This window comes from Acartia tonsa, chromosome 4 (genome assembly GCF_053477335.1).
Source record: "Acartia tonsa isolate MP-2025a chromosome 4, ASM5347733v1, whole genome shotgun sequence".
Taxonomy (NCBI): domain Eukaryota; kingdom Metazoa; phylum Arthropoda; class Copepoda; order Calanoida; family Acartiidae; genus Acartia; species Acartia tonsa.
This window is the reverse complement of record NC_137263.1, coordinates 14685821-14712201: the sequence shown is the minus strand read 5'-3', so window position 1 is coordinate 14712201 and position 26381 is coordinate 14685821. Positions and strand designations below refer to the sequence as shown.

At 33.0% G+C, this 26381-nt stretch overlaps 5 protein-coding genes across 5 annotated transcripts; 4 read left to right on the top strand and 1 right to left on the bottom strand.

Annotated features, from left to right (window-relative positions):
* Positions 1-1116: 1116 nt before the first annotated feature.
* Positions 1117-4238, top strand: LOC145318422 (NACHT domain- and WD repeat-containing protein 1-like). The gene is made up of 5 exons (XM_080159708.1): positions 1117-1171; positions 2092-2287; positions 2737-2837; positions 3438-3640; positions 4127-4238. The coding sequence occupies exons 2-5, from the start codon at positions 2119-2121 to the stop codon at positions 4236-4238; spliced, it is 585 nt and encodes a 194-aa protein (XP_080015834.1). The 5' UTR covers positions 1117-1171; positions 2092-2118.
* A 1380-nt stretch (positions 4239-5618) lies between these two features.
* LOC145318421 (uncharacterized) lies at positions 5619-12162 on the top strand. Its single transcript, XM_080159707.1, has 11 exons — positions 5619-5681; positions 6034-6094; positions 6259-6447; positions 7018-7102; positions 7827-7869; positions 8909-8933; positions 9252-9391; positions 10811-10878; positions 11129-11211; positions 11640-11758; positions 12154-12162. Exons 1-11 carry the CDS (start codon positions 5619-5621, stop codon positions 12160-12162), a joined length of 885 nt encoding a protein of 294 aa, XP_080015833.1.
* Positions 12163-12899: 737 nt separating this feature from the next.
* On the top strand, positions 12900-16601 carry LOC145318420 (uncharacterized). The gene is made up of 6 exons (XM_080159706.1): positions 12900-12968; positions 13825-13944; positions 14763-14884; positions 15381-15493; positions 16151-16239; positions 16532-16601. The coding sequence occupies exons 2-6, from the start codon at positions 13844-13846 to the stop codon at positions 16599-16601; spliced, it is 495 nt and encodes a 164-aa protein (XP_080015832.1). The 5' UTR covers positions 12900-12968; positions 13825-13843.
* Positions 16602-16826: 225 nt separating this feature from the next.
* LOC145316209 (uncharacterized) lies at positions 16827-23739 on the top strand. Its single transcript, XM_080156564.1, has 10 exons — positions 16827-16904; positions 17409-17539; positions 17786-17957; positions 18355-18514; positions 18946-19011; positions 19621-19688; positions 20767-20869; positions 21864-21903; positions 22149-22225; positions 23225-23739. Exons 2-10 carry the CDS (start codon positions 17519-17521, stop codon positions 23331-23333), a joined length of 816 nt encoding a protein of 271 aa, XP_080012690.1. The 5' UTR covers positions 16827-16904; positions 17409-17518; the 3' UTR covers positions 23334-23739.
* On the bottom strand, positions 23652-25509 carry LOC145316208 (long-chain specific acyl-CoA dehydrogenase, mitochondrial-like). Its single transcript, XM_080156563.1, has one exon. The coding sequence runs from the start codon at positions 25086-25088 to the stop codon at positions 23772-23774; it is 1317 nt and encodes a 438-aa protein (XP_080012689.1). The 5' UTR covers positions 25089-25509; the 3' UTR covers positions 23652-23771.
* Positions 25510-26381: the final 872 nt, after the last annotated feature.

Here is a 26381-nt window from a genome sequence, read left to right as displayed (position 1 = left end):
AAAAAAAAATGTGATTGGTTGGGGCACTTTTTGAGGGGGAGGGTTAACCAACTCGCAAGAAAATAGCTTAATACCATGCATTGTATAATCAGTAGGTGTATTCCTTGAAGAGTAGTGCCATATCGGTTCAGACATTATTAAGAATTTGTGGTTCAATTAGACAGACAGGCAGACCCCAGATTTGTTTTATATTTTTAAAAACATATGGTCGTAAATATCTAGTGAAATTATATTAGTGACATAGTCATATCTTGAATTATTTGAGGGATGGTGTGTTGTTTATATAATACATCCCATTTATGTGAAGGGAGGATTCCTTGAATTAATTATGACCATAATGGCATGCTACGATTCTATGTAAATTTACTAAAGTAGAGTGGACACAAAAAGGAGATTATTTGTGGGAATGAACTTTATAAAAAAAAAAACGTTTGAATTGTTGTGTTTGGATAGGCTCTTAAACCTTTTTGGCACGGCATTTAGGGAGGGTTATCATTATACTAAATAATAAATATACCATAGGTTTATAGCTGTTTAAACGATGAAGCATCACATAAAAGTTCAACAATTTTTCGGACAGATACAATGAGTTATAGAGTACGTGCTTATTGTAAGGAGAATTTTTCAGCTGGTAAATCTAGCATTTTATATAAAAAATCATCGATTTCTCCGAACTGTATGAAAGATGGTCGGACAGACAGACATTGTAAGTCGAATAGAATCTTCGCTTTATAAAAAAGAATATCATATATAATAACTAGCGGCTTTGCCCCTAGCCTTTAGGGGCTTTGCCCCAAGAGGTGATAAAAAAAAATTAAGGCGAAATTCGTTAAAGGACCAAGGAAATCTTCTACAAAACATAAAGGACCAAGGAAATCTTCAGCAAAAAAAATAAAATAAAAATGGGGGGGGGAATTTTTTGTTTTTGGGGGGTTGGGGGTTTGCTACCCCCCAAGAAAATAGCTTAAAACCACCACAGGACCAATAGGTATATACCCTGAAGAGTAGAATCCGATCGGTTCAGTGGTTACCGAGATCTTAAGCTTCCGACGGACGGACGGACAGATATCAAGCTACTTTGTATTATAGATTATTTATAAAACTTTGTTTAGATTCTCCTGCTATTACAATTCCCGAGTCATTGAAGGAAGAAAATAGAGTTTACCTACAGGTGTTCATAATATATTTATTTTCACAATGGATATATTATTACTTGGATGTTGCACCAGATATTCATGTACTCAGATACAGTAATACTCGCAGCGGGCTAAAATAACAATATCCCTCATACAATTTACCTCATCCCCTCCTCTTGTACTGGATGAAAACACTGACCAATAAATGAGGTCCATATTAGCAAAAATGTTACCCCCACAATATATCCATGTATTATATAAATCTATTATTTTCGCGTAAACAAAACTAATTATAACAGCTGGTATCTGGTTAAGCATGAAACCATTTTCCTCACATAAGTGTATCATTAAGGATTTTTAAAAGAGAAGCTTTTCTATAATTATGGCCAGTCCGTCCGTACGTCCGAACGTCCGTACGTCAGTAACGGATAGCTTTTTTTCGTTCATTTAGGCATGTTATAATTGTCCTATCGATTTCAAACTTTGCATGGTAATTCCTTTAGTAGTTAGATACGATTTAGAAAGCGTAGCAACTCTATAATCATTACCAGAATGTCCGTACGTCCATTTTAAACATGTTGATTTTTTTACTTTTTTAACAACGAATTTTCATGTGATCTAATTATCCGATTGATCTGATTTTTAGTATATTGATTCCTGAGACAACTATGTATAATGTTATAAGCAAAGCAACTCTATAATCAAGTTCTAAAAATGTAAGTATGTCCACAAACATTATCCTGTATCAAGTAGTTTTTCAACAAATTTACTTACAATTTTGCTTGGACTCTTATACATCTATATTCTGATTATTCAGTTCTGACACTATACAAGTGTTAATGTACGTTTGTCCCACCGTTTCAGTGCTTCGCTTTTATGGATGTTGTCATCCTTGTTTAACTATAGATAATAACATTTTGTTAACAAACAAAAAAAATGAAATAAAAATACGTAGGAACTTGGTGCGGATATTGGTTGGAAAATGGTCAACAATTTGCTATCATCTGTCAACAAAACATTGTCAAGCTTCCACAAACGGCTGGCAATGAAATCTTTAGAATGCTGTTCTCTGCCCATGTTTTGTAAACTTGTGTTTGCCGAGGCGCGGCTCTGGAGAAGCTATAGTCCAGCTCAGGAAACTTTTCTAGCAGGTATTATCAGTAAATCAAGTATTTGGCCGTAGCAGCTCGCTGGTGCAGCTGATGTATTTGTGCAGCTGCAGCCTTCAGAAATCTCTGAATTTCTAGTCACCACCAAATGGATTAATTCTCATTGACATTAGTGATGCAAAGATCTTCTGCCACAAAACTAAAGAATGTTATCCTAAATCTCTACAAAATTGTAAAATAGTTATGAATGGCATCGTATTAAAGACAGCTTGTCTATTAAATTAAAATAAAAATATAAAGGTTTAAACTATTTTTTTTTATCTCCGAGGGGTCGAAAGCCCAAAATAACAAAACTGGTAATAATCTTATGATTTTTATTTCAATATGCAGGAAAAACTGTCTGTAATTCAATGCTATACATAATTTTCAGTATAGCTCAGAACCGGTTTTGAGACAATACTAAAAAATATTTTTATCATTTAAATATTTAGATAATGTTGAGGAGGGTATTAGCTTGATGTTCCAGCGACTGGAGACACGACATGGATGGAATCTTGTGGCACATGCCTTTGCTTACATCACTGCTTCTAGGGTAAGCAGGATCAGTAGGATCATTGAAAGAAAATGAAGTAGAGGGTTTCGTCGTATTTTTACAGTAGCCTTTCTCTTATTCTGAGCCCTGCGGGGCAATCATTAGCTAATTTTACCTAGCCTAACCTAAAATAACCTATCAAAAGCTACTGTGAAAATACGACTTTACGTTTTCTTTACGTTTTGATCAAGTCAGAATTAGTTTATCCTTATTTAAAAGTAACAGGATGTCTCTCTGTTTGTCTGTCTCTGTAATTTGAGATCTCTATAACCGGTGGACTGCTATTGTCCTTCTTTATAGGTTCTGGTAAGGTTCATAACTATTTTGGAGGAGGTTACCTTTACCCTCCCAAGAGATATCATCCTTTAAAAAATGACCACCCCACAAGAAAAAAAAACATTCTTTTTCTTTTAAAAACTAAAATTGAAAGTAGAGGTCGACTTAACTTATAGCCCAACGTCTCTTCCCTGCCTGGATTTCATATTAAAAAAAAACATTAATGATTTAGCAAAGCGACTGTTTATTCATATTAATAGAAATTGGATTTGATATCTAAGTTTTCTATAAATGCAGACATTGAAGTCTTTTGTATTATTACAGCATGGATTATCCGAACCAGAAATTGAGGATCTGATATCCATGGACGACAAGGTATTGGAGGATATATATCAGTACCACCTGCCCCCTGTGCGGCGTATCCCACCCCTGCTGTGGACCCGTATCCGTGCTGACCTACCTGGCTATCTCGTCGAGACAGAGGCTGATGGAGTCATTGTTGTCAAATGGTATCACAAACAATTCAGGTAAACTTTACAAGATCTAACATTTTAAAATTAAGAGCATTTCTACATTTTCTCCGTTATAGATGGATCTTATTATTCATGTAGGCATGTTATAATTATCCCGTCGATTTCAAACTTTGCGTGATGGTTTCTCTCAGTTAAGTACACTTTGGAATGTGTAGCAACTCTATAATCATTTCCAGAATTAAGTTCGTATGTCCGTTTAACAAATGCGGAAACTCAAATATGAAAATTACAGCTACATTAAAATTAAAATAAAATAGCGTTTAATGTCCAATAAAAAATGACGTCATAAAAAACAAATGACCAATGATAGACCAGTACACAATTTACCATTGTTCAATTACAATGTATACTGGCCTATCATTGGTCATTTGCATTGTATGACGTCATTTTTTATTGGACAATATAGGCTGTTTCAATTAAAATGAATGTAAAAAGAGATTTTGAATTTAAGTTTACAATGATTTTAATTTTGATTTACAGGGAAGCCGCAGAAACCAGATACCTATCAAATAGAGCTAAATCATATATTCACTCACAAATGGCTGATTACTATATGGGTAAGTTTTTTTTTCAAGAAGCCGAGACACACTAAAACTACGCGTTTCATGATAACCGGTCGGTGTTTCAATTCGATACATCATTACATGGATGTTGCACCAGATTTTGATTTACTAATATTAAGTAATACTCGCATCTTGCTAATATAACAATATCCCCCATCCGCAACCTTTACTCCAACCCCTACCCTTCTTACTAGATGAAAAAACAGGCCAACCACCGAAATTGACGACAGATTTTCCCTTGTCAATATATCCAGGTATATCCTATATCCATTGTTAAAGGGACATACGGTGGTGGGAAGCCGAAACCTTTTCAATATTCAGAAATCCAAAGGCATAGATTTAATCTACAATCAAAGGTAATATGCTATGATATCAAGGGATAAGACATTGGCCGATAAATTGATGATACACAAAATTACACATTCTATAGATTACAATTAGTGGTTGATACGTTTGGACACTCAACTTAATAAACCAACAAATCAAAATTCAATAAAAGTCTCCAAAGTTGTTAAGCTAATGTCATCCTTGTTTTTTTTTTAATTTGAAAAGGAAAGTGGCTCACTTCAATTGCACAGCTAATGCATAGCTGGGGTTTGTCTATACGTCCGCCGTTTCATATGGGTTAAAAATTCATAATTCACATAATAGTCATTTGTTTGTAATTCACTTTTTCACATTATGTTACAATAGCATTTGTTATTGCATGGCAATCTCGAATTTTTTTTGTGTTTACCAAAATTGTAGTTAGCTTGTTCTTACTGCGCTTCTAGTAAACTTGAGCTTTCTTTATATTAGAGTAGTGAAGCTGACCGTAAGCTACCGGCCATGCCACTTGTGTTTGCCTCCTCTGCCAAGATTGAAGACAAGGATCCAAACTTCAGTGCCAAGAAGAGATATAATCTTCGCAAGCTTGGAGAATTACCCCATCATCTTCTACTGTCATCAAGGTTTTAACTGCGAAGCTTTTCTATAATTAGAATAGCTCCAAAGTCTGTAACGGATAGTTGTTATTGCTACTTTAGACATGTTAGAATTGTCCTATAGATTTCAAACTTGGCAAAATAACTCATGTAACAGTTAGACACAAATTTGACAGCATAGCAGCTCTATAATTATTACCAGCAAGTCCGTATGTACATTTAGAATATGTTGATTTTAATTTTAGATTTAAAAATATAAAGTAGGGAAGTAAATCTAATTTGGGATTGTGGTTGCATCCTCCCCAGTTATGTTTATAAACCTTCACAGGACCAATGAGTAGTTACACTGTAAAGGATAATCTTATCAGTTCAGTGAGATACTTCGATACACAACACAAAGACAGACAAATCAGACTCAAGGCATTCTGTTACTTTTATATAAGGATACAACAACATCTCTTGCCTCGCTATACACACATCACTAATATGTTTAGATTGCAAGAACTTTTTGAAACATGTTTGTTCAATTATGATTGGCTGTATACAAAGGTAATCCTAACATAAAAAGTAACAGGATGTTTGCCTGTGTATAAAAGGATCTCGCAAAACCCCTGAGCTAATATGGTCCTCCTTTACAATGAAGCTTCTTATAGGTTAAGGGCAGTTCATAATTCGCTATATAAATCGATACCAAAATAAATTCCCCCCTCCCCAACGTTTTTTATTACTTTTTCTTAAAAGCTAAAATTGATAGTTAAAGATCGACTTCCCTCAAGTGCAAGAAGATGCTTCTAGGGGCGTAAACGCTAGTTCTAAATAAATTCATCAAATAACTTGATTCTTGAGAAAATAATATTTATTAAATGTTTAGAAGCATTATTTCTAAACATTATATTTTCAGATATGTGGATGTTCATTGGAAGCTGTCATTGAAGACTTTACCAAAGCCATGAAGTTCTTAGGTAATACAAAATATATAAAAATATCATTTGTAGTTTTAATTGTGGAAATGTTATGTAATCTTATTTAACAATAAAGTTATACCTAATTATTGAAGAGGTAGAAATTATGAATGAGATAGGTATGTCTGAAAGGAATAACCACATTCTTATTGATTTTAATTTAGACAACAAGCATCAGAAAGAGTTAAGCTTGGTAAAGAATTGTCTACTGTTGGGAGGAAGGAATATAAAGCAGAATGCCAGCATGTTAGGACCACAGCTGGTGGCCAGGCTTCTACCTGAAACTTTTAATCCGAATATTGGGTTTCTGTTGCGCCAGTGTGATACTAGAGGACCTAATAATAATGCGCTAGGTAATTAGACATATGGTTCAAATAAATTTTTTTGTGCCATTTAATCATAATAAACCCTAGCTTAAGCTAACATAACAACTTCTCTTCCTCTATCTCTCTATCTATTTTTAACTCTTTTAATCTTTCTCTCTCACTCTCTTAATTTCTCTTTATCTTTCTCTTTCATAATCTCTCTAATGCCGCAAAAGCTTCGCTAATACTATAGGTAATCATATTTGTTTATATCCAAAGTATTCTATATATTTATTCTATGGAAACCTTCCATCGTGCCTGAATCATGTTCTATTTATTTGTTCTTTATTATTCTATGATTATCAATGATAAATTATATGTAGCACCAAAGGATGTGAATAATTCCTGGATATTATAACAAGGATAAAATTGCCGTCGATTTAGGTTGCTAACATTAAACTCGTTTGGTGGTTCATTCATCAAGTAGAAGGGGGGTGGTTATATAGGTTAAAGGGGGTGGTTTGATAATATCGTTTTTTCTTCGTTTCGAGTTTCACTTAATTAGATAACATGAAACTCTGGAGTAACATCCAAGTAATAATATATCCATTATTGTAGTACCTGCGTATCACTGCCTACATACACCTGGAGGATCACTCAAATTCTCTATGGAGGGAAATAGCTTTTCTGTCTTTGATATAAGGTTTATTTCATTTATTAATATTTGTTACACGTGGATATAAATACAACCAAAGCATATATTATGTTTGATTTTTTTTCATGTTTAATATGTGTAATGTTCTATGATTTTAAGCGCGGTATTTGTTATTAATTTATAGCTTTATATTATGAAAAGTGCCATGCTTATTATTAAATTTTTACATTAAAAAATAGGTGTGGGGGGGGGGGGGAGGTGGAACGCAAAATACCCTATGCAATTTGCACTCCCTTCATTAAGAGGGTGCGAAAATTATAAACAACCTATATTGCAACTCCTGAAAACAATTGATAACACATTTTAATTGATAATTGTTATTCTATTTTAAAGAAATATATTATAACTAGCGGCTTCGCCCCTAGCCTCTAGGGGCTTTGCCCCAAGAGGTTTGATCAACTTAATTTTTCGTATTTTAGATTAAAAAAGAAAAAGTAAAAGAAAAAATTTTTTTTTTGGGGGGGGGGGTATTTTCATTTTTGGGGGGGGGTTGAGGGTTTCCCCCAAGAAAATAGCTTAAAACCATCACAGGACCAGTAGGTATATTCCCTGAAGAGTAGAGCCCAATCGGTTCAGTGGTTACTGAGATCTTAAGCTTCAGACGGACAGACAGACGGACAGACAGACGGACAGACATCGTTCTACTTTGTATTATAGATAATAACAATTGAAACAATTTTAAAATTTATATAATTTCCTGTAAATTTTCTAGGCTATCCAAGGATGGTAGATATTTGTTCAGTATTTCAAATCAGGTATAATTTTATTTCCATTATGGCTTCGAAACCGATTAATATCCGCTAGATCAGAACAGGTTCTTAGTCATACTGAAAAATCATGTATAGCATCGTATTACAGACAATTTTCCACAAATATTAAAATAACAAGGATGACAACATCCATAAAAGCGAAGCACTGAAACGGTAGGACAAACGGACATTAACACTTGTATAGTATCTGAACTGAAAAATCGGAACATAAATGTATAAATGTCGAATCAAAATTGTAGGTAAATTTGTTGAAAAACTGCTTAAAAACAGGTAAATGTTTATGGACATACTTACATTTTTGGACTTGATTATAGAGTTGCTTCGCTTATAATCTTGTTCTTTGTTGTCCCAGGAATCAATATACCAAAAATCAGATCAAACGGATAATTAAAACACTTAAAAATTTGTTGTTAAAAAAGTAGAAAAATCAACATGTTTAAAATGGACGTACGGACATTCTGGTAATGATTATAAAGTTGCTACGCTTTCTAAATCGTACCCAACTACTACAGGAATCATTATGCAAAGTTTGAAATCGATAGGACAATTCTAACATGCCTAAATTAACGAATAAAAGCTATCTATCTCGGACGGACGTACGGACGGACGTACGGAAGCACGGACGGACGTACGGACGGACGGACCGACCCTAATTATAGAAAAGCTTCGCTTTTAAAAATCATAAAGTTAAAATCATTTTTGTTCGCTTAGGCCTTCGTCCCTCGGGGCTAACAAAACAGGTTTTAAACTCATAATTTTTCATTTTGCTATCTTCGGAAAGCTGTCGATGTAATACAATACGATAAATAAGTATTCTTTAACTATGACATAGAAACCCCTAGCTAAATTATTTTCTAACAGATTAACATTAACATTTTGTTCAAAATTTTAATTAATTTATGTTTCTTTTATAACATTTAAAATGATGTCACTGTACATTTTTTATAATGGATGTTATCAACTTTGTTTTTTTAATATACAACAATTTGCATATATTGTTTGAATAATTTACTCCTTTTTTCAGATAATTACATGGGACATGAAGTCAGGTAATACGACATTCAAAAAAAAATCACAACTTTATACTATTTTTTTCAAAATATGCATAGCCTTTACTCAAAAGTTGTGAATGTATGAGTGTTCAATTAGATTTCGTAAACAGCTCGACTGATTTTTAGATTTTTCTATTAATAAAGTAGTAATGTTTTTTTTGTAACTCAAGATATAACTACTGAACTGATTGAGATCTCCAATTAAGGGAAGATCCTATATGTTTGAATACAGAGGTCCTAGATATATTTTAATTCAAAGTTTATAAATTAGAAATTCGAGAAAAAATCTTTTAGCCTTTAATTTTTTTATTACAGGAAGTGAAGTGAAGCGTGTATCACCTGGCATAGAAGGTTTACTCATGGCCATGGATCTATCACAAGACTCAAGGAATGTGTCAGTTTTTAAACCTACGACTGTGGCGGAACTCTTGGCGCTTCCACTCGTTGTCGGGAGGGTGAAAGGTTCGAATATCTAAAGTTGTTAAAAATGGTTCCTACTGCTGCCATATCAGGTGCGCGATTTTACTGGGGAATGCCTTGGCCAAAAACTTGCTCAACCTATTATCATTCATAGTTAGGACTTCTAGACAAAGGTTGGGCAATCAAAGGGTTTGTTTTCTGACGTTTGATTATATAACCATACTAAGCAGCAAGTAAGGTTTCGGTATCTGTTCAGAGATATACTTAAATAAGTTTTCGTGGTGAAACCCGTCCTCAAAGGCAATCCAAGGCCATGTCAATTTTAAAGTAGCACTATACTACTCAAAATGTATGGCCTGTCCATGTGCTAACTGTGTTCCAGTAAGAAAAAGAAATTTTGTATAGCTTTGCATATTATGATCAACGGAAACTTCAATAAAGAGAAATATTACACATGTCTTGCCAATGAGCTTAATCAAAATTATTTGTTTTTTGTGTCTTTTAAACGGTTTTCCCTAAATTTTTTTAATAGAGCACAGAAACCCCTTTTTGAAAATTAAATGTAAATAAGGGTAGATTTTGTTTGTTTGTTATATATATAGGTTATTTTATATTGGGTACTGAGTAGCCCCAAATGGTTAGAGTACCGCAGGTTTAGAGATAACAGGGTTAGTCCGCAGGGATTAGGCATAAAATGCTACCATTTATTTAAAATAAGGGAGGGAGATATCAGTGCTAAACATGTACTATAAGAAAAATCACATTTTTATAATCAATTGACAGAGAATTATGACAGGTATATACTGTGTTACTCGAACAATTTCCAAATAGTTTTGTTGGACAAGGCCAGCTACACAGTCAAGCATATTGATAATCCATTTGGTCAGGAACCCCTTGTTGGAGCACATTTTACACAGGAATCAATTATTTTTTACAACCCCGCAACCATTATTCCTTCCTTAAATCAGCCGACAATGGTATGATGGTCATCCGGGCAATAAAATTTAATTGAGTTTGACACACAGTTCATGAGAAGAAAATTCGGGTATGTAAAACTAGCGGTTTCGCCCCTAGAGGACTCTAAGTGCACTTTTCACGTTTTCATTTTAGTTTGAAAAGAAAAAGTAAATTTCTCTCCGCTTTTTTTAAGGTGTTTATAAACCTTCGTAGGACCTATGAGAAGCTACATTGTAAAATTGAACCATATCAGTACCCTGGTCAGTAAATCCCTTTGTTATTGACAAAGATCCTTTTACTTTTAAATGAAAATTTATAACCCATTGAACACGTGGTCTAACCCTTTCAAACTAAAGTAAAAGAAATTACTGCGCCGATAAGGCAACCCGAATACAGACAAAAAATCCTTTTGAAATCTATAAAAAGATTGGATTGACATTCAATAAATTCATTATTTTCACTTTTCTATTTAAAAAATAATTGATTTGATGGTCTAGGATGGATTTATTGTTTTCAGTGCATTTTCATGTGTTAGTTACTCATACGATATGGAGGAAACTGAGAGGTAAGTAGAATAATATTTATTTTCTCTTGTAAAAAAGTATATAGGTATAATCTGCAAAGTCCCATTAAATATAATCATTATTAGGCATCTAGACGTTGGAATAGCATTTGATATGCATAAATGAACGCAAAGACATATAATAATTTATTTACTTCAACATAAAATGTTTTCTGTATCTAATCCTTCCTTGTAACTAAGAAATTTTCTTATACACAGAATTTTGCCCACAAATTAACTGTGTAATATTTAGAAAAAGTTTCAGCGAGGACGACATGCACGTTCATGATATCAGAATCATATCCAGAAATTTCTCATATGTTGTCTGGTGGTCAGGTAAAGGTATCGTGTTATAGACAGCTTTCCGCATTTATTTAAAAGGAATATTATGATATTATATACCTGTTTTGTTAGACCCGATGGGCTCAGGATATGTTTTTTAGTTTGGCTAAGAACCGGTTCTAATCCAGCGAATATTAATCGGTTTCGAAGCCATACTTTAAATGCAGTTTGAATGTATATTAAACAATTATAATGCAACTTTTAAGAAGAAAAACTTGTTTACCACATAAGGACGAAAAGTAAGCGTAAGATAGTTTTTCTTCTCAATTTCTTGACTTTTCGAATATCTTTTACCTTCTAAAATTGGTCTTCATAATCAATCTACTTTTGCCAGACACATCATCAAAATGAATAGTGCTAAAAGTAAAATTAGATGATTTATTTTGTTTTGTGTCTTGTCTGTTTTTAATCAATATGTTTAGGAATCGACACAGATCCTCGTATGAAAATGACCAGTAAAACATTGACCAACATTTCAACAGTCTATTTCCACTCTGTCTACTGTATGTCTCAAGCTTATGATAAAATATATTGTTGTAGGGTAAGTAATTATTTCCACTATATGTACTGTTTGTCTCAATATTATAATAAAATATATTGTTGTTTGGTAAGTAATTATTTCTACTATATGTACTGTTTGTCTCAATATTATAATAAAATATATTGTTGTAGGGTAAGTAATTATTTCCACTATATGTACTGTTTGTATCAATATTATAATAAAATATATTGTTGTAGGGTAAGTAATTATTTCTACTATATGTACTGTTTGTATCAATATTATAATAAAATATATTGTTGTAGGGTAAGTAATTATTTCCACTATATGTACTGTTTGTCTCAATATTATAATAAAATATATTGTTGTTTGGTAAGTAATTATTTCTACTATATGTACTGTTTGTCTCAATATTTTAATAAAATATATTGTTGTAGGGTAAGTAATTATTTCCACTATATGTACTGTTTGTCTCAATATTATAATAAAATATATTGTTGTAGGGTAAGTAATTATTTCCACTATATGTACTGTTTGTCTTAATATTATAATAAAATATATTGTTGTAGGGTAAGTTATTATTTTCACTATATTTACTGTTTGTCTCAATATTATAATAAAATATATTGTTGTAGGGTAAGTAATTATCTCCACTATATTTACTGTTTGTCTTAATATTAGAATAAAATATATTGTTATATAAGAATTTATTGTATGCAATGTAAGGGCAAATAACCATTGGTTTTGTACATTTTAGTAAAATAATATTTTATAATAAGTAAAACTCAATATTTAGTATCACTTCTATAAATTATAACAAAAGAATTTTTATAAGCAAAGCTTTTCTATAATTAGGATTCGTCCGTCCATAATGGTTAGCTCATTCTTTAATTTAGACACTTTAAATGATATAAATTATCCTATTCATCTGATTCCTAGGACAACAAGGTACAATATAATAAGCGAGGTATCTTTACAATTAAATCCTAAAATTAGAAGTATGTCCTTTTACTGTATTCCTTATTTATACAATTCTGCAACAAATTTATGTACAATTTTGTTTACATTTAAAAATCATTGTTCTGCTCATTACGTTCCGACACTCTACAAGAGTTATTGTTTGTTTGTCCCACCGTATCAGAGCTGCGTTATTATGGATGTTGTCATCCTTGTTTATTAAGGACGAGAACAGCTACAATATTGTACAGCTGACCAGACAAAAAGGAAAATGGATACAATCTTCAGTTTTTAAGTAAGTTTATATCAATTTTATGTTTGTTTATGCTTATAAAAATTATTTGTCTCATAATCTAACTGTCCCTTTTTAGTAGCAAAGCTACTCTATGATTAACTTTTAATTCACGTCCGTTAGTTAATCCGTGACTCTACGATTTTCTCGGCTCCTATTCAAGATAGACAGCTGAAATTTTTAGGGATTAAATGTGTTTACATTCTACATAATTCCATAAAGTTTCATTAATATTAGGGTGCTAGATCGATTCCTAGATTTTAACGTTTTTGTATTTTTCTCTAATAAATAAGTTCAAATTCTACATCTTTTTACTAGGTTTTATAAAGTCTTGCTCATTGGTTAGGGTGCTAGATCTATTTTTAGATTTTCACGTTTTCCTTATTAGTTTAATGTTTATTTTTTATGACAATGCTCTTTAGTTTATTTTTCCGGATGTTCATCTAAAGTTTGTGAGCTATGCTACGTGTGTATGTTGTCATCCTTGTTTTATTTACTAAAACATATGATCTACGTTCTAAGAGGTTAGAAGGGGGCAGAAAAATACTCTAAAAATATCCTTTGGCTTAAACCTAAAAATACCTAAGCCACAAACCATCCCAGGGATAATTTGAAGCTTATCCAAAACGGATAAATCAATCAGTTTAGTAGTTATTAAGATTAGAAGCTTCAGACTAATTATTCGTCAAGTTAGCTTGTTACTATGGACACATTTAGTGGTCAGTTCCTGTATGATAAGAGGGAATGGGGTAAATTTGGTGACGTTTTTTTTAACCATCTGCAAGAATCAATTTATGAGAGTACATAAAAATCTAGTGCAAAATCAAGAAATAATAATTGGTTCTTAATTTATTATCAGATGTAATGAGCAAATAATAATGTTGAGACTGGAGGGTGTAGACTGGGAGTATCTTGTGGCTGCTCATCCTGCCGGATTCAATATCATTCATATTCTACATGAACACAAAATTTCACTCAGGTAATATACTTATTTTTCCAGTATGGCTTCGAAACCGAATAATATCTGCTGGATTAGAGCCGGTTCATATTGAAAAATAATGAATAGCATCGTATTACAAACAAAATTAACGAATAGTAAGATATAAATCATAAAATTAATAACCGTTTGTAAGCCACGGCATTCGGCCCTCGGGGCTGACAAAACTGGTTTTGATCATATAGCTTCTCATATTAATATCAGAGGAAAGCTGTCTATAATACGATGCGATCAATAACTATTCCATTATTCAATATAAAATTTCGCTTACATTCTCAAGTTTATTAAAAGCGAAGCTTTTCTATAATTAGGGTCGGTCCGTCCGTACGTCACAGTTTGCTCTTTTCGTTAATTTAAACAGGTTAGAATTTCCTATCGATTCCAAACTTTGCATGATGATTCCTGAAGTAGTTAGGTACAATTTAGAAAGCGTAGCAACTCTATAATCAATACCAGAATGTTAAAATTATCCGATTCTTCTGATTTTTTAAAAACTGATTCCTATTCCAACAAGGTACAATGTTATAAGCGAAACATCTCTATAAACAAGTACCAAAAATGTAAGTATTTCCTTAAACAGTATCATCTATTTATGCAGTTTTTCAACAAATTTACTTACAATATTGTTTGTACTGATGCATTTAATATTCTGCTAATTCAGTTCTGACAATTTACAAGTGTTAATGTTCGTTTGTCCTTCCATTTCAGAGCTTCGCTATTATGGACGTTGTCATCCTTGTTAAATTTTAATTAAGAAATTTAGAAAAATTAAGGTTTGGTTCTTAAAATTGACCTTTTAGGTTTCCCAAAGGTGTGAAGAATATAGAGATGAGAAATCAGTATGCCAGCAGATGTATTATACTAAAGAGTATTGCTTTGTGTGGCCTTAGGAGAGATATCTACATTTGGTCTTTAGACACAGGTTTATATTCCATGTTTAGTAGATGTCATTTTAAAATCAAAGGCAGCACATTATTTATTAACTTTGATTGAGTATTCCTGTGACAAAAGGTATACTCTGAAAATGTTATTCAATTAAATTCTGCTTTTCCTTTAAATAGATTCTAGGGGCGTAGCCTCTAATCTTTATATTAAAGTAACAGGATCTCTGTCTGTCTGTGTGTACCGAAAGATCTCGCTAACCATTAAACATGGTATCTCTCATAGGTCCTGGGAAGTTTTATATCTATTTTGGGGGAGGGTACCACCACCGTCCCAAGAGAAAACGCCAAAAAATATAAAAAATTCTTTTAGAATTCTCGCTAGACTTGCCACTGTCGTAGAAACCTGAATAAGCATGAAAAGAAACAGAAGATCAAGATCTTAACATAGACAGAGTATGTCTCGAATTAGATATTCAAAAATATTTTGGGGCGTAGTCGGTAGCGTATACTAAAATACAATCATAATGATTCAAGGTGAGGTTACAAATGTGTTGAGCGCTCATGTTGGTAGGATACTTGGCATTGAAACTTTACAACAGGATGGGAAAGATATTGCCATCACATTCTCGGGAGATAGAACTATTAAGGTATATCCTATTATATTAAGTTATAAGAATATTTTTGTCTAAAGCTAAAGATCTCGGAAATTGATGGTCCAAAACGGTTGTACTTTTCACGTAAGGTTTATAATTGTATTATGGTGGTTTTAAGCTATATTCCTGACCTCCACTTTCCTCCCCTATAGGCTAAGGGCGAAGCAACTATTCTTTTAAAAAGTATATATTTTCTATCCTACGCTATAAAGAAGTAGGATGAGTGTGTGTGTGTATTTGTCTCAAAAGATCCATTTAGTGACTATAAGGCCAGTAGAAGGCTAAAGGCCCAAGCCAACCTCCCGAGAAAAAATGCTAACTCCTGCCTGTAAACAAAATTATAGAGAGCGACACCACCATAACCGTTTTTGGAGGAGCTATAGACACCCCCCCCCCCCCTCACACACACACACACCTACACATTGACAATTTTTTTGTCATAACAAAATTAAATAAATGGTGGGTGGGGGGGTGGGGGGGAATGAGATGTAATGAGAACTAGAATTAAGAAATATGCACTTTCAACTACTTTGATTCTGCAAGACAAATATTTTTTTCTGTTAGCTAGTCAAGTGCTGCATGTACACGAACTTGTTTATATTTGTAGGTTTGGGATCTAGAGCATTTACAAGTACTTATTTATATTTGTAGGTTTGGGATCTAGAGCATAAAGATGAGAAAATTTATGAACTTCCACGACATCCCCTACCAACAAGAGTCATTCATCCAACCAAAAATGGGTAAACATTTTTTTGTTCAATAATAGCCTAAAACAATCTCGGGATCAATGTGAAGCTCCCCTAAAAAAATAAGACTTTAAACGTTATGTGATTTTTAAATCTTAATCTTCAGAAAAAAATCTTACTACTTTATTTAATATGATTTCTTAGATCCTATCAATAAGAAATATCTGAGAATAGAGGGTCAAAATACTAGTTTTATAATTGCTTCTGGAAGGTTTAAGGCCACTTCCCTGGAATGTAGATGCACGAAAATGATTTTTTTTATAAGTTATAGATTTTTTACTTTTAGTTCTCTGGTATATGCAGAGGCTAGAAACGGAGTTGTTGTATGGAATACAGAGACAGGAATGGATATATAACATACTGGATATATTAACAAGCGAAAAATTGTCATCAATTTAGATTTCTAAAATGGACCTAATTTTTTGGTCATTTCGTTCATCCAGTAAGAGGGGAGGGGATGTGGTAAAGGGGATGGATGAGTGGTATCGTTATTATAGCCCGCTGCGAGTTTTATTTTATTGAAAAATATAAAAATTTGGTGTAACATCAAAGTAGTAATATATCCATCGAGACAGGAAGAATTGAGCACAAGATATGTGAGTCCACACTGGGAGCTGTCGTCAATAATTCCATTCTTTGCAGAGATGATACTGTACTGGGTAAATATAAAGCATCTTGAGGGATAAGACAATGGATAATAAATTGATGTACAGAAAACCCCAACAAAATTACCCCCTTTATATATTAAAATTCTTGAAGGATAACATTTGGACACTGCTAGTTTATACTAACCAATCAAAATTTAATAAAAGTGCCCCGAGTTTTAAAGCATACTTTTAAAGTACTGGAAAATACTAATATTATTGCTTTAGATCAAGTATTGGGGCTACTTATATGTTTTTCTATCTGTTTTCTTTTTCTTTTTTTCCCTTCTATTTTTGTATAAATACAGCATGAATTGAGGAGCCGGCTCCGAGAGCCAGTCGGCTCCGAAAATTGAAATCCATAGTGTAATATAAGTAAACTTTACTTAATAAATTACATATTTGATGTTTTTCCTTTCTCTCCTTGTTTTTACTTATATCTTGTATGGTACTGTGTGTTCTTTGAATTACAAACATTTTAGATTTTTCTTAAAGTTTTATAAAATTGTTTTCTTTTAGTGACAAGTGAGTCCTCCTGTTTGTGTATTTGGAATTTGAAAAATTATAAGCTGTTGTTGAAAGAGTTTTTACCAGATATATGCCAATTTCTTTATCTAAACAGAGAGGAAATGGTTATCATACTGTCTTTGGTAAGACATTTTACATATTTGTTTTTCAGTATCGAAACTACTCTATCATTAGGGTAAGTCCTTTATAAACCGATAGCTTTATTCTATAATTTAGACATGTTAGAATTGTCCTCTATAATTATTACCATAAAGCCCAAACGTCCATTTAAAACATGTTACTTTTTGACCTTTTTAACAACAATTTATACAGCCATTTTATATTTTTCAAATCATTTATGGTTTTGACAAAAATATTTGGTTTGTCAGGAGAAAGGTGGAGGTGTGAGCAGGCTAGTGATCAGCTGTAGATCTTTACCTGACGGTGCCATCATATACAAGACTGGAGTTTATATATTCAAATTTAAGCCAGCAGCTCTAACATCTAATCATTTGTGGCTGGTTCTTCTGGGTTATGAAGACGGATATTTTAATGTCACAGGTTATAAATTTTAAGTTTTTAAATAATTATTGCAGCAGCATACACAAGTAACATGTTTAAAAGAGAAAGTATTACGTATATAAGTTGTTGTTATTTAATAGGTGCTTTATTTCAATGAATAGGAAAATAAATTTATAAGGTATAGATGTGTACCCAGACAACTACCTGGCCCAAATAGTGGGGACCTTATTTGTCTGCTAGCAAATTGCTATTTGCTCTTTTGTAGCATCTTGGCTTTTTTTATTTCCGACACTATTAGCTGATTTTTAAATAGCCAATTTCAAATCGGCACAAATGGTGTCCACCTCAAGGCCCGTGTATTCTTTGCTTTAAAATATGAGATTTAAAAAGATATTTTCATATAATTAAATCCGCAAATGTTGGATATATTTTGTAGTTCTGCATACCATCACTGGTGACAGACTGTTCACCATCCCCATCAAGACTAACAACCTGAGCAGCAAGAACATCACCGGACTTGTCAGTATCAACTGTAAACCTTATTCTGTTGGCATCATCGACTCTGAGAAAGGTGTCATTATGGATATTAAGAGCAAGTAAGTTTTTAAAAGTGAATTTATATATGTTAAAATTGTCCTATCGATTTTAAACTTTGCATTATGATTTGTAAAACAGTTAGGTACGATTTGGAAAGAAACTCTAAAATCGTTTCCAGAAAGTATTTAAAATATGCTGATTTTTACTTCTTTTTAACTTTTTTTTATATATGCAAGAATGAAACAACTTTTTATTAGAGAAGCTACCCTACAGTTAATCCTTGCAGGTATTTCAGTCTGTTGGTCTGTTTGTCAATAATTCTCTGTTAAAGAAACATTTACGTGTTAATCAGAGAGGTAGGGAAGAGATGATTCTTAACCCAGCTTTTCTCTAAAATAAAATATTTTAAAAAATGAGAACAGTGGCTAGAAAACTCTCATGCATCAAAAATAATTTACATGATATGGTTACGATTCTTTTTATTTTTAAGAAAAAGTTCTCGTGTATATCCTGGATGGGGAGGTCTAACAACCTCAGATGGAAAACTTGGTTTCAGGTTACTTTAATTTATTTATATTTCTTCAATATTAATTTCTCTGTCAGTTTTGATATTGCTTTCAAAAGCTATCAACAGGATTTAGTAGAATTTAATGTTAGGAAAATATTTGAAATAAATTGCGTCGTTTGAACCCTTTAATGGAGATAGGGGAAATGGCAGAAAAATCATATTATTCCCATTAATTATGGGCTACTAAAGGTATAATTTCACTTTGTAGGTAGGGTAGAAAAGATCAATTTATCTTACAGCATTATAACATTCTTTTTATAAATCAAATAAAAATACATTAAAAGTGGAGAGGCAATCTAGGGGTTGAGGATAATTAGCTATTTATTACACTAGTACCCAAATTTTTATAATAGCGTTTCTTATTTATTTGCTTAACAACGTTGGGGGATTTTATTGAATTTTGATTAGTTAATTTAGTTTCAAACGTTTCAAACTATAATCCATAGAAGAGGTAATTATTTGTATCATCATTGGGGATATACATCAATTTATCGGCCAATGTCTTATCCCTATAGATTCAGGAGTGGCTATTCATTTATGATAAACAAAAAAAAAGAAATCTATTTCTTATGTAATTAACTAATTTTCAAATTGTAGTGCTCCAAACAAAGGTGGCCTCAGTGTTCTAGACATGAAAAAGGGAAATGTCATAGCAAAATTATTAGGTAAAGCGACCAAACAAATATTTAAAGAATTATAAATAGTCATTTTTTTTAATGTAAAGTAATTTTCTACAATGACAAATATGTCTGAAAGTAGCACAGCTTTGGAGGCTAATAAAACTTTAATAAAAAAAGAACAGTTAACTTTTGATTCTTTTTAATACTCAGTAAGTTGGAACATTTATAAATATATAGTAAGTTTATAACGGCCAACCTAATTCATAATTTTAGAGAAGCTGCGCTACTTAAATGTAATACTCACATTAGCCTTGCATATTTTTATAGTGACTAACGACCTTTGTGTGACTGTTAAAAGAATGTATAAATGCACAGGGAGGGAGGGAACATTGGGCTGTTTATTACACAAGTCACCAAAGTTTTATAATAAGATTTTTATTCGATGACTAGACTACTTTGTGGGCTTTTATTGAATTTTGATTTGTTGTTCATTAAATTGAATGTACAAAAGTTTAAACCACTAATTGTGGGGATAATTTTTGTGTGTAATCATTTGGGATTTACATCAATTTTTTTATCCATTGTCTTATCCTTAATAAATGCATTTTAAGTCATGGGCAAATAACTTTAGGAAATGTTCCTCTATTTTGTTCGGAATAAAATTTCCTTAAAATGAAAGTTTTTTTTGGAGTTTTTCCCCAACTATTTTTGAGGAGATTATCTCAACCCTCCCTGGAGAAATTATCCCCACCACAAATTTGTTTAAATAGTAATCTTATGGAGATAATGGGCTGATAGGCTAGTTTTAAATACCCTTATTGTATATTACGTAAAAACATCCGTTCTCTCGAATAATTTTAGTATGGCCAAGGCTTCTAAACCGATTAATATCCGCTGGATTAATATGCCAAATTGAAAAATCATGTATAGCATCGTATTACAGACAATTTTCCACGAATAATGATTTAAAATTCATTAAATTAATATCAGTTTTGTTAGCCCGGTCCTTCAGCCCCTAGGCTCTAACAAAACTGGTTTTAATCTAATAATTTTTCATTTTCATATCCGCGGAAAGCTGTCTATAATACGATGCGATAAATAACTCAGACACATATTTTTTAAGATCGTAAGAATGAAGGGATCCAGGATGTAACATGTCTTATTGACAGCAAAGATAAATTCTTAATTTACTACAGTAATGTCAACACTACCATTCATGTCTTCAGGTTCATTTTATATCTATATAAAAAAGTAACAGGAACTATGTGTGTCTGTGTGTACCGAAGGATCTCACAAATCGCTGAACAGAAATGGTTCTCCTTTACAATGTAGCTTCTGATAGGAAGGTTTATAACTATTTTGGTGTATCCACCCTCCCTAGAAAATCTTCCCCCACCCAAAAAATTATTTTTCTTTTAAAAACTAAAGTTAAAAGTAAAAGATGTTTTTAATGGACGTACGGACTTTTTGGTAACGATTAAGGAGTTGCTACGCTTTCTACATCGTAACTGTTAGAGGAATTATAATACAAAGTTTGAAATCGAAAGGACAATTCTAACATGTTAAAATTAACGCAAAGATCTAACCTTTACTGACAGACCTACCCTAATTATAGAAAAGCTTTGCTTTTACAAAAACAACCCTTTCATTTGTTATCTATCAATTGTGTTGACCGACCTATATTTTAATTTTGCGTAGTTGAGGGGAGAATTAAAAGCAGGGCTCGGCTGCCGCGCGTCAGCCGCGTGTAAGCCTCCATGAAATCGTCATATCATAACTTTAAAATTCAGCTTGCTGAATAAACCTGTTCCTTTGCAGTCAATCCTTTTTATAATTTTCTTTTTTGCACACAAGCGGGTTTATATTTAAGGCTAATGCGTGGCTGAGGCGCTGCTGCCGAGCCCTGATTAAAAGAATAAATGACCTTCAGTGAAAATTCCAATATCCTCCATCAAGTGGAATATTTCAAGTTTGATAAATTTTCAATAACAAAATAATTTTTCCTTACTTTTGATGGAAGGGGTATTTTCATTCAAAAGCGAAGCTTTTCTGTAATCAGGGTCGGTTATTCCGTACGTAATGGATAGCTCTTATCGTAAATATAGTCATGTCGTTTTTAAACTTCCTGATTCATCGTTGTGTGCAACCTAAATAGACGACAATTTTTCCCCTGTCATAATATCAATATTCATTATTCATTATTGTATTTCATTATTTTAGGATAAAAGATTTTCAGAAGATAGCAAGTTACACGGAACCAGTAAGTTTACATTAATATACTTTCCAGTAGAACTTCCAAAATGATTAATATCCGCTGTTTTAGAACTGTTTCTAAAACATACTGAAAAATCATGTATAGAATAAACACACAAATTTTTGGCCATACCACTTTACTGTCTTAAATACAAAGTTGTGTTGTTTTAGTATATTTTATATCTACTTACTAATTATTTTAGAGCTTCGCTTTTCTGGATGTTGTCATCCTTATTTTTTGTTTAAATTAAGGTTGGAATTGAGAGTATATGCGTAGGAATAACTGGTAAATCTGTATTCTACTCTAGCAAAGAGGGAAGAATAATTAGGTAATGCATTAATTGAAGTTTTATTTCGCTGTATAACTATCCAAAGTTTTGAAAATCAACTTTTTTGCGCTAAATAAAATTGTTTTAAACTTTTGAATTTAAAAATTCTACTTTTTATAACCAAGTTTATTTAAATAAGCCTTTAAAAATCTTGAAGAGTTAGAATCTTGATGTTTTGCTATTGGCTTAACCTCTGGCACACTGGGGTTCTATACAGGGAGTAAGGGAGGGGACAATGGGCAATAAATTCTATTTAAGAGTTTTCGCTGAAAAGCAATGAAAACCAGATTTATCCAGAAGTTTTGACCAAAATTGAAAAGGGATCATGGTAATATAACTTAGAACAAAATTAGTTCTAAGAAAAAAAATCATTTACTTGAAAATTAAATTACTGATACATCACAATGTAGTAAACATTCTGTAATTAATCACCAGAAAAATCGTGTTTAGAACTTTGTCAACCCTTCTCATATATTTTTAACTTCTACCTAAATTCAAGGGGTTCTTAAACTGTTTAATACATAAATATCACAGTAGAGTTTCTATATATGAAATGACATTTTCTTGGGAAAAAATATTTGTTAAAACCAGCCTGTCTGCTAGAAATTAAGTTTATTAATACTTGTCTGCAATTCGAAACTAACTCAGCTAGTTAGCGGGGCATTGATGCGCTAGTACCCAAAGTCAGCCAGAACCTGCTGAATTCGTGCACATTCCCTTTGAGCCAGTACCCAAAGTGTGAGACTCTTAAAACTTGAATATTCGATCCATTGTCCCCTCCCTTACTCCCTGGGTTCTATATTTTAGTGAGAATTAGAAAAAAATTATAAAGCTGACAACAAGCAACCCTTAAATGCAAAATTCATTAGCGAGATTTTAACCGACAAACAAACAATTTTCCTCGAATAATAAAACAAAATTGGTTTTAATCTTATAACTTTTCATTTTAAATTTTGCGGAAAGCTGTATGTAATACTATACGATAAAAAACTATTTCAGGCTTTTGATATGTGATCCTAGTGAAGAAAAAAGCATGAAAAGTATTCAATCTCTGCCATCCAGAAGTATTAGCCAAGAATATTCATTTTCTACAACTTCTTCTAATTAATAAAGATGGAAATTATATATTATTAATTAGATGTTGCACTAGTTTTTTTACGTACTCTAATAAAGTGATGCTCGCAGCTGGCTAAATTAACGATATCCCCCTTTACCCCACTCACTCCCCTTCTACTGGATGAACGAAATTACCAATAAATGAATTCCATGTTAGCAACCAAAATTAACGACGATTATTCCCCTGTCATAATATCTATGTATATCCTATATCCATTGATACAAAGATGACGGACATAATAACACGTTGATTTGTAGAGACGCTTTGTATGTAGTTTTCAATCGATTTATATGTTTAAAACACAAAATGTTTTTTTATAAATTTATTATAATGTTTACTATGTTTTTATTTAGGTATATGTATAAAAATATATCACTTTAAATATGTTTATAAAATTGAGTATATTCATAATGTTTTTTTATAATAGAATTACTTTTTCACAATGTTTCTAGCAATCAACTCTTTCATGATCTCGTTGGTTCCACCATAGATGGTTTGTACCCTAGCAGAAGCATAGGACTTGGCAATATCAGTCTCCCACATGAATCCCCAGCCACCATGGAGCTGCAGACAGTCGCCAGCAACCTTGTTCTCCAGGTCGGTGGCCCAGTACTTGGCCATGCTCGCCATCTCTCCACACAGACGGCCCTCATTGTGGAGCTCAATGCACTGATCAATAAATGCTCTGCACACAGCAATGGATGTTTTAAGCTCTGCAAGCTTGTGTTGGACAGTCTGCAGGTCGGACACGTGACGCCCGAAGGCCTTTCTCTCCTTGACCCATGTTCTGGTTAACTCAAACATGGCCTCGCAATGGGCGGCTGAATGAACTCCAATGATAAGCCTCTCCTGGGGCAGCTGTTCCATCAGCTGATAAAATCCAGCATTCTCCTTGCCGAGCAATGCAGATCCAGGTACGCGAACATCCTCGAAAAATAGTTCAGCAGTGTCCTGGCCCTTGAGGCCAAGTTTCTGAAGTTTTCTGCCCTTGTGGAAGCCAGGTGTGTTGGCATCGACTAGGAAGAGTGAGACTCCGTGAGCGGCTCTCTTTGCATCGGCCTTGGTCTTAGCAACAACAACACACATGTCAGTCAGCCAGCCATTTGTAATGTAAATTTTGCTGCCGTTAATAATCCAATCGGAGCCGTCTTTCTTGGCGCTTGTACGGATACCTTGCAAATCAGATCCGGCGTCGGGTTCAGTCATGCCAATGGATCCAATACACTTGCCAGCAGTCATTTCTGGCAAATATCTTTCCTGTTGCTCCTTAGTGCCGTAGTTTTCCAGGTAAGGCATCACAATTGTTGAGTGTACGGCAAGGGCGGGACTAGAACATAATGCATAAGACATTTCTTCACAAACAATCGCCTCGTCTTTGAAAGACCCACCGATACCGCCAACCTCAGCAGGTATAGAAACGCCGAGCAAGCCAATGTCTCCCATAGCGGTCCATATCTCACGTGTTGGCTCTCCTGTCTTCTCAAACTCAGCCTGGACAGGATACAACTTCTCCCTCATGAATCTCCTGACGTGCTCTCTGAACATATCATTGTCAGAGTCGAAGATGGCCCTGGTGCCGATATCCATCATGTTGGGTGTCTGTGTGTTGGCAGGCCTGGCGGCCATCATGCCCTGCTCATCCAGCTGGACGCTGGACTTCTGGTTACCCTTGTCTGATGAGCTTATACATCTGCGAAGGCAGTTCTGCAAACCAGAGGTCACACGTAGGCCCTTGGTTGTTAACATTTTAGCTTGGATTTAATAAATCTTCTGTATAATATCACTGTAGCTAGCAGGTTATGTGTAACTTCTCAACTTATATCACTTTACTTTGACGAGATAAGACTTTTTTATTTAATGTTTACAGCAGCAGAAAGAAAAACATCTGATTTGAGCGTGTGTGTGTGTAAACGTACAGCAAAGGCTATTACAGATTAGAGAAGGAAGGTAGGTAGAAAAATAAGGAAAGTCTGAGCTCAATGTTATAAAGAACAAAGTTCAAATTACTCTCTGCTTTTGCTTATTCTTCTTTTAGAAAGAAAACAGCTGATTTGTATGTGTGTGTGTGAGTGTGTAAGTAAGTGTGTGTGTGTGTGAGTGATGGGTCCTCACTTCCCCTCTTTCTTTCTTTCATGTTTATATTGTATGTACTATGCACCACTTCTAGCAGACAGTTTTTACACATTTCCACTTGAACCCTGAAAACTGATCCCACCCCCCGTTTTCCTTGCCCTTCAAGTTCTCTTTTTAACATCACGCCACTGCTGTGCCTTGCTAATGCTTTAATATACAGTAAAATAAATAGTATATATTTATAGTTATACTATACTACTCCAAATATAAAGAAATTACTTGATTAAACCTGATTAGTGGAAAAATCCTATTTATTTTTTCCACTCGAATTGGAGTATTTTGATTTTATATTATTAATACCATATAAATAAAAGTAAGAATTAAGATATCTCAGTTAAAATGTAAAACAAAGTATACTCAGATTTGAATCAAATTGTGTGAAATTGTTCCTAGTGAATTTACAATATGATTATGTAATTCGTACTTTTGGTGAATATGTTAATTTGTTAAATTATGTTGTTTAAGTGATATAATACTTTATTTAGATAGAATTAATAAGTTAATAAATATATGATCAAAAACAAGTTTGTCTAAAGTGTGTTACTTTTTTATATGTTTCATCATTATTTTGCCACAACTCAGTCAAAAATGCTTACAAAACATACCTTTTTCGACCTAAAGTACTCAAATAGTTCCTTTACAAGCCCCATCAATCAGTTTTGAGATATCTCTATATTTCAAGGAAAATTGACAAAAAAGGCAAATTTGGGTGTTACCTTTTTATATGCTCAGATACCAAAAAATCAATAAAAAATACTTATTTATACTTTTCTCTCGTTTTTATAGTTTGCTTCTGTTAAAGTAAATATTCTTGAAGGGATTTATGCATTGATTTATACAGAAACATAATATTGGGTGGAAATAAATTGTATCCAAAAGTATTCTTTTTGGAAAATAAGAAATTTA